At 46.1% G+C, this 8,822-nt stretch overlaps 1 protein-coding gene and 1 long non-coding RNA gene across 6 annotated transcripts in view; both read left to right on the forward strand.

The window, feature by feature from the left end:
* The window catches only part of TMOD1 (tropomodulin 1), a 34,775-nt gene extending 27,145 nt beyond the window's left edge, over nt 1–7,630 (forward strand). For 3 of the 5 annotated variants that reach the window (XM_081894630.1, XM_081894631.1, XM_081894634.1), the window contains 2 exons: nt 1,626–1,770; nt 6,780–7,630. In XM_081894630.1, coding sequence (XP_081750756.1) covers nt 1,626–1,770; nt 6,780–6,844 — 210 coding nt within the window. In that variant the 3' untranslated portion in view covers nt 6,845–7,630. Of the gene's footprint in view, nt 1–1,625; nt 1,771–3,325; nt 3,391–6,779 lie in introns of all 5 variants that reach the window. The other 2 variants (XM_081894632.1, XM_081894633.1) reach the window with 2 other exon arrangements.
* LOC309360448 lies at nt 3,397–5,730 on the forward strand. Its single transcript, XR_014164159.1, has 2 exons — nt 3,397–3,858; nt 4,225–5,730. It is a non-coding gene; the product is annotated as an uncharacterized lncRNA (long non-coding RNA).
* Nucleotides 7,631–8,822: the final 1,192 nt, after the last annotated feature.

An 8,822-nucleotide genomic window follows, 5' to 3' on the forward strand; every position in this document is an offset into this window, starting at 1 on the left:
CCTCACATCTCGGCAAAGAAACCATGTTTTATTTCTCTTAAGCTTTGGTTTGCTTTTCAGATGCTCTTGCTTTGTGCCTTTGAAGTTTCTGGGTTGTATGACTGAGCAAACCATGGTTAAGCAAGGTTTTTGGCTTCAAATATGACACCAAACCGTGGTTAGAACAAACCATGGTTTGTAAGCAAACAATAAGCCATGGCTTCACATTCTGGTTTGTTGGCAGGAAACAAACCATGGTTAGTCTGGTAGGCTGAGTTCAAACATACCATTGTTAGGCTAAAGAATCACTTAGCAATAAATGTGAGCCACACCAATGTAAAATGAGAGCCCAGCATAACTCCCAGCTTTACAACTGAAATGACTTGCATGCATTTCATTCTAGTAACTGAAGCGCTGGCTCAGCTGTCTGTCTTGTGCCTTCTCTCATGCTTCACCAAAGCAGTTTACTTCTTGAATTATTACTGTTATAAAATGCAGCCTGAGAGCGTAGATCCATTCAGCCAGTTAAATGTTTATTATTTGTAGCCAGTGGCCGTTGCAGTATAAATCACAGAAAACAAACAAGGCAATCCATGAGTGAGTCAAGACATTTATCAATTTTCAGAACTGCAAATCATTAAAACTTAAAATTCTGTAATTCCACGAATTATTTAAAATCCTTTTGACCGTCAACTTTGTTTTGGGTCAAAGCAAGTAGCCCATGACTTTCTTGCAACTAGTGGATATAAGGGGGAAAACATCACTATATCAACCAGCAATCACCTAATTTTGAAATCATCTGGCTGATCTTCTAAAAAGAATTTGCTAGGTGACCTGTATAAACGGCAATACAGGATATAGCACACGTTGTCTTCTGAACCACAAAGATAGCAATTGGTTGGCCTATTAAGGAAATTATTCTTCAGGCATAGTTTGAAATCTGAGCTGGGCTTAATTTCAGTATGCTTGGGGTTCTCCATATATTCAAAGTCCATTTTGGCCGCATCAACAAAAAAATCTTCACTGACCTTCAGAAATGGTCAGAAACATCCCAGAATGACATTATGAGGGAAACTGGGCAAGTTGACACCATTGTGCCCAGCCTTCTCTGTTCTGCGGGTCGGGGGGAAAAAAGGAGTTTTGCTCAGTGTTGTTCTGGTTTCAATGAGAGGTTCCCCCCCTCCAAGGATAGAATCTTAGAACTGCAGGGCTGACCTGTCTGCTAAATGAATAAAAGCTTCTAACAAGGTGCCTACACATGAGTATACTCATGCAGTGAAAGTGTGATGGACTGTGACCTTTAATAGAAGCAGACTGAGGCAGCCTGCCTCAGTTGACAGAACCTAAGGGGTGGAAAAGCAGTGGCAGCAGCTTCTGGGTTCTGGCGAGACCTCACAAGAGCCCCATGAGATTGCCAGAACCTGGAAGCCACAGCTGCTGAACCCCTGTAAGCGAGGTGACGGGCAGGGGGAGGCATGTGTCTTGCAAAAAACAGCCCCTTCTCATTTTGCCTCAGGCAGAGAAATGGGACTGGCCACCCCTGTGGAGCTGAAGTCAGATCTAAAGTCAAGATCGAGTGGATGGGGAAGTAAAAACTAAATGGGTTGCTGTACTAACTCTTTTCCCTTTCCCTTTTTAAAATAAAGAGCCAGCCCCTGGGCAACAAGGTAGAAATGGAGATTGCAAGTATGTTAGAAAAGAACGAGTCTCTCTTGAAGTTTGGGTATCATTTCACTCAGCAAGGCCCCAGGCTTCGGGCATCCAATGCCATGATGAACAACAATGACCTTGGTGAGTTGCTTTCCCCAAGTGATGGGGCTCCCATTTGTCTTATTTTCTTGGGTCTGTAAAAGCAGTTGTGCCCAGAGGTGGCACAAATTCCGGCCTCTGCCCCGGCCAATGCAGCGCTGATATATTGTCTCTTTAGCTGACAGAAGAGGTTGCTTTCCTCGTTTCTGTAGCAGTACTAAAACACATAATCCCAACACAATAACAATCAACAAGTGCTGATCAAGAATTAATAATCAACCCCTCAGATGCCGTTGAATGCCTGGAAGTAAAGGAATATACCAAAGTCAACGCCGGGGAGTCCCAGTGGCGTAGCGTGGGGGGTGCAGGGGGGGCCGGCCGCACCGGGCGCAACATCTGGGGGGGGGGGCGCGCTCGCACTCGTAGCTCTCTGCCCCTACCTGGCTCACTCACTCTCTCTCACTGCAGTGCTGGCTGTGCGAATCCGATCCGAGCCGCCGGGTCGCCGCCCACTGTGGAGGGGGTGGGTGCCAGGCATGCGGTGCGGAGAGAGAGAGAGAGAGGGACTATCTGGGGGAGGGACAGTGGAGCGGCCGCCCAGCGCAGCGCTGAGCGCGGGAGAGAACCACACCAGACCAGACCAGGCAGCAGCAAGAAGAAGCTGGCAGCGGCGGCAGGTTAGGGGTTAGGGGGCGCAAATTACTTGCCTTGCCCCGGGTGCTGACAACCCACGCTACGCCACTGGGGAGTCCACAACCAAAATTACCACCTCCCACATGACCATCCTCCAAACTTCTCTTTGGGGGAGATGAGAGCTCCAAATTCTGTTTGGCGCCCTCATTTCCCGTAGTTCCTGGTGCTTCAGTGCCATTTTTCTAACCCTCCCCCACCTTTCCTTGCTCATGGTTGATCCCAGCCAACTGGGGAACACATATCCTGAATAAACTGACTCCCTTGAAGCACTGCTGAATTATTTTGAAAGAGGGAGGGGGATGTTGCCAAAAGTATTGAAAAACACACCCTAAAGATTGGGGTCAGCCCTATATGCATATATCAGGCTGCCATATATTGAGGCAGAACATTGATTGATCTGCCCCAGCATTGTCTACTTTGAGTGACAGCTGCTCTTCGGGGTGTCAAGCAGAAATCTTCCTTGGTTCTCTGGGATCCTTTAATGGAAGATGCCAGGAACTGAATCTGCACCCGAAGCATGTACATTTCATATGCTGGGCGCACAAGCCCTCCGTATCTGTTCTATGAACAATGGGATGTCTTGAGGTCCTGAAGACTCGCCTAGGGCCTCAGCAGTGATTGTGGGTGATCAAACCTTTTTAAGCAGCTGCTGTGCAAAAGTTAGCTTGTCTATTGCGATATTCATTTTATATTGCGCTTCAGGTAGATGGTTACCATTGGCTGAGTTGGTGCAATTGCACAGATTAGTCCAACTTCACGTGGGACAAAGTTGTTACTAATCTGAGCTTTGTAGTTCAGTATTTGTGGGAAGAGCAGTTGTCAGTTTGCCTGGGAACCGCTCAGAGTTTGCTTCCGTGGTGGCAGGAGCTGTGCAAAAGATATCTGACTCAGTTCTTATTTGCAGCTCGTATACATCGATGTGATGGCCTCTGGCATAACATCTCAGCCCCGGAACTGGAAGATGTATAAGTATAGATTCTTCCCTCACCCACTTTCCTCTTGGCAATCACTCTTTTTCGTTCGTGGGCTTCAACTTGCAGTGCCTTCCTGCGACTCCATTTGGATTTTACTGTCTCTTTTCAGCTTCTGTCATGGCTTTGCTATGGATATGTTTTATTCTTTCGAAATACCTTCATCTGCCCTGTTGCAGGGAGGGGTGTGGGGAGAGAGCCGCTCTTGCCTTCATTGTAACATGAATGTGACCTGTTCTCCTTCAACTTTTTCTTCTTCCCGGTCTTATTTATCAGAATGACTGAAAACTAACCCTTTTGGAAGCAAATACAGTAGAACATCAACAAAGGGTAGCCTGTGATTTCAAGGGGGGAGTGTTTTTAGAGTGTGTGTGTTTTTAGAGGGATTCATTCGTGAGGTGAGAGACGCTTATATCTTCCTCTTTTTATATAAAGAAGCAGTAAAGGTTCAAAAGATTGAATAAAGGTAAAGGTAAAGGGACCCCTGACTATTAGGTCCAGTCGTGGCCGACTCTGGGGTTGCGGCGCTCATCTCGCTTTATTGGCCGAAGGAGCCGGCGTACAGCTTCCGGGTCATGTGGCCAGCATGACTAAGCCGCTTCTGGCGAACCAGAGCAGCGCACGGAAACGCCATATACCTTCCCGCCGGAGCGGTACCTATTTATCTACTTGCACTTTGACGTGCTTTCGAACTGCTAGGTTGGCAGGAGCAGGGACCGAGCAACGGGAGCTCACCCCATCGTGGGGATTCAAATCGCCGACCTTCTGATCGGCAAGTCCTAGGCTCTGTGGTTTAACCCACAGCGCCACCCGCATCCCTTACTGAATAAAGGTATGCCCATACAATTGCCGTTGGCACTCCCCACAGTAGGACAATGGGAAACATGCCGCCCAAAAGGGCAAGAAACTCCACACACACAAATGTCACCACATATGAGTGTGCTTATATTAAGATCTACCCATCTCAGCCACTAAGAAGCGGCTGTATGGCTGATTCCTTTCTTTAGAACAGTTCTAGATTCAATTGAGCCAACATTTGCTGGGGACTGGATTGCTGGTGAACAGATTATGTTTTCAGGGGCCTTGAGAGCGATAGGAGGAAACATTACCGTCTACAGCTAGACTGGTGACTGGGAGTGACCGCCGAGACCATATAACACCAGTCCTGAAAGACCTACATTGGCTCCCAGTATGTTTCTGGGCATGATTCAAAGTGTTGGTGCTGACATTTAAAGCCTTCAACGGCTTTGGCTCAGTATACCTGAAGGAGCATCTCCACCCCCATCATTGAGGTCCAGCTCCAAAGTTCTTCTGGCGGTTCCCTCACTGCAAGAAGTGAGGTTATAGGGAACCAGGCAGAGAGGGCCTTCTCGGTAGTGGTGCCTGCCCTTCCATCAGATGTCAAGGAAATAAACTGTCTGACTTTTATAAGACATATGAAGATTGCCCTGTTTAGGGAAGCTTTTAATGTCTGATGTTTTATCAGTATAATTATTATCATCATTAATTCTGTTGGGAGCCACACAGAGTGACTAGGGAAACCCAACCAGATGGACGGGGTAATAATAATAATAATAATAATAATAATAATAATAATAATAATAATAATAATGCATTTTTCACCCCGCAAGCATCCCTTTTCTAACAGCTTTGGGAGGTGTGTTTTTTAAAGGAAATAAAAATAGGAAGGCCTGTTTGGCCAATGACCAGAGCAAAACAGAGAAGTGGGGAGAGAATGTGTGCATGTACCAAATAGCTTCACCATACAGTTTTCAAACCTTGGAAAATCAGTCTTCCTTACACAGCCTTAGATATACCGAAGCTAGCTCTTCAAGCCCATGCACCTTAGAGCCAATTCTGGCAGTACCGTTCTGCCCTGTTGCAAGCACGGAGTTGGTTAGAAAACCAGGTCCTGGAGGGTCAGGACTTGCAGCAGGTCCTGAAGACCTGACGTGAGAATTCATTCTTGTGCAGCACCATCTAGCTCTGGCCAAAGTGTGGATCTGCGGGGAGACAAACCAGTAAGGAAGCCTCTCAACACTGGTCGTTGGCCAGAGCAGATCACTGCACCCGCCAAAAAAGTTTCCAGGTCAGGCTTGTTCACCAGCCTAGGCAACAAGAGGACTCTGTGGCTGTTCCTGAGAAAGGACTGCCTTCATTTTTGTCGTTTGTTCTGTATCATCTGACAGTCCCCGACTCTTGTCGTGTCACACAAAACTGCTAACGGGTATTCTCAGAGACCTGCTTTGACCCCTCTGCGATATACGTGTGACTGGTTCTTCCTTCAGATGTCCCTCAACAATGGAAATGTGCAGATTTAGGCCTTAATGCAACAAAAGAGACTCCTGCTGTCCCGTTACATTTTCAGACCAACATATCTGTTTTCTGTGCCTTTTGCATTCAGTAATAGCACATGGCTTAACTAGCAAGACTTCATCTCAAAGACTCCCAAGGCCTGTTCTGTGTTGGACCCGAGACCCCAGCCCCTGGTCCTTTCATGGAATAGAACAACTTTCCAGGGTTTCTCAGCTGGGAGGCAAAACAGATGAGGCATATCCTCACCAAAGACTACACTGCCATCTTCTCCACACTTAGTTGGGAACAACCGCCATCAAAGTTTATTATAGAGATTCCTGAGTAAACATTTATGGCAGGCACGTCCAACAGGTAGATCATGATCTACCGGTAGATCACTGGATGTCTGTGGTAGATCACTGGCAGATCACTGGCTCCCCCCAAAGAAGTTCAACAGGGCTAGCCTTCCTAAAAAAAAGCTGAACAAATTTGACCTGAACCCCCGCAAAACGGGGTTGTTTTTAACTCTCTGAGCAGTCTCTTGGGAGCTGGCAACCCATGATTTATGGGATTGCACAGTGAATGTGGCTTTGCGGTCATTCCTTGGAACTGTAATACAAGGGGCAGTGGTGGAGTATCGAATAGAATTCCTCAAATTAAGATTCCTAGGATTCTTGAGCGATGGAGAAAGGCAGTCTCGAGCCAAAATAAATTTGTGTTGTAGAAAGCGCCTCGCATGGATGTCACTACGAAATGGCCGTCTTGGTATAGATTGTTTCCAGAGGAGATTAGCCGGCTTATTACCACAGATTTTACACACAAAACATTCTTGTGTGTGAAATAAATATTTGAGAATTTAGAACAGGCTTCCTCAACTTTGGCCCTCCAGATGTTTTTGGCCTACAGCTCCCATGATCCCTAGCTAGCAGGACCAGTGGTCAGGGATGATGGGAATTGTGGTCTCAAAACATCTGGAGGGCAGAGGCTGAGGAAGCTTGATTTAGAATATCTCTGGAAACGCCTGTCCCCAAACCGGACAGGCACATAGCAGCTCTTTTACCTCAACTGTATTTCTTTTTCTTTTTTTTCCAGTGAGGAAGAGGCGGCTTGAGGACCTGAACGGGCCCATTTTTCCCAAATGCCGGACCGGAGTGTAGCCCTTGGCTGTGCCGATGGCACTGGATTGCGAAGTCTCGTGCTCGCACTGGATTGCAACGCTTTGGTGTGGAGCAAACAGTGCAGAGAATTTGTGGTGCCTGCTTTTTTCTTCTTCATATGACATCCTTGCGCACTGAAGGTTTAAACGAAATAGTGATTGTAGGCAAAGACCCGTGTTAGCATTGTGTGGAGAATGACATCTTCTTGTTTGTTTGTTTGAGTAATCCCAGTCTGAGCCTGTTTACAGTAAGGTGCTAATTTTGGATTCTGACAAAATAACATCATAGCACAAAGATGGCTTCAGCTGATAGAGACCGTAGCTTAATTTTGGTATGGAATTTTTGTGTGTGGTGTGATATGCATGAGTAGTTCACAACAACAAAAGGATGCAATGCTACTCTGCAAATGTAGCAGAAAGGTTAAAAAAATACTTTTATTTTTATTTTGACAATCTCCAAGAATTAGAAAGAAGCTACTAGTTTGACAGCATTTCTATCAACCCAGTTTGCATTGTTATTTTTTTAAGGACTTGTGAATTGCAGTCGCCTAATATCCACAGCCCTGCATTGCAACCTAAGTTTATAAAGCATCTGTTAATAAGTCTCTACACACCCACCCAACAGAAAGAATGTAAGGCCACTCTTCCCCCCCCCCCAAGCAATAGTCACAAGAAGACAGCTGCCGACTGGGGTGTCGGTTGTTTCTCTCTTGCGGAAGACTCCAAGACCTTAAAACAGTGAATTTGCACATGTTGTTCTCTTAAAAATGTCTTCTAATAAGCACAAGGAAGTGTCTGGACTCTTTATTCTTCTGAATGGCTGCTTTGTTCATTTGTCACACTTCTGTTTCAAGAACTGCCCTCACTATTGTTGCCTTGGATCAAATGCGTCTTCCGCCAAAGGAGAAGGGTGCTGCCTGCCTGGGTGCAAAATCTCCTTGGCGGTGTCACAATATGCCCCATCAAAGAATCCCCCCAAAAATCAATAGGAAATAGGGACAGAGGTTGATGCTGCCCTTAAAAGCGCAGGGCACTATCAGGCTCTGAGGAGCAGAGATTGGCTCCTTTCAAACATGGCACAGCACCCTCTGTAGAACTTAATAAAATGGATGGCAGGTTCATTGCAGCACTGCCTGGTCCGTTGCAGCCAGCCTTGTAATGTTGCACTGCTTGTAAATTTCCCCTTAATAAACCATTGCTCATAACAACAACCTCGGCTGAAAATAGATACTGGACCATTCCTGCTAGAAGAATTAAGAATCTGATTAGCGACTTGTTAGGCTCTTTAAACCCTGCATCACAAATCTCAATTCTTTCCTCCTGCTTGCAGATCCAGGAGTCCAGAGGGGCCTGCCTCCTTTTGCAAGAAGGTGCTAATTGCAACTAGATGCACAGGCACTGTGCAGAAACGTATATCTGCAATATTCCCACCAGTTTTGTCTATACTTTGGGCAGTTGCCAGAGATGCATCTTGATTAAGACTGCCCTTCCTGGAAGCCACTGGGCACCAAACTACGGGTCAGTTTTGCTGCATTTCCGAACAGCCTCTGCTTTTAAGCCAAGGTTGTGTGAATTTTGCTCCACTAGCAAATAAAAACTCCAAGAAAGGCTGATTTCTACAACCTGTGCGTCTCCTAAGCTGTATCCACACAGGAGTTTATCTTATTTCCTTAGCTGTTAATTTCCACATTATGTTTGAGCTTTCACATGAAGTAAAAGCCACTTCCAGAACATAGCAGAATACAGTCGTACCTTGGAAGTCGAAAGGAATCTGTTCTGGAAGTCCGTTCGACTTCCAAAACGTTTGAAAACCAAAGCGTGGCTTCTTATTGGCTGCAGGAAGCTCACTTCCTGAACAGTCACTTACGGGTTTCGATCGTTCGGGAGCCAAAACGTTCGAGAACTAGGCTGTTCGACTTTCAAGGAACGACTGTATAGTGGAAGTTCCATGCTCATTTCCATGTAAATTGCTTACTGAG

The sequence above is a fragment of the Podarcis melisellensis genome, assembly GCF_964234715.1.
Source record: "Podarcis melisellensis genome assembly, chromosome: 17".
In the NCBI taxonomy this organism is placed as follows: Eukaryota; Metazoa; Chordata; class Lepidosauria; order Squamata; family Lacertidae; genus Podarcis; species Podarcis melisellensis.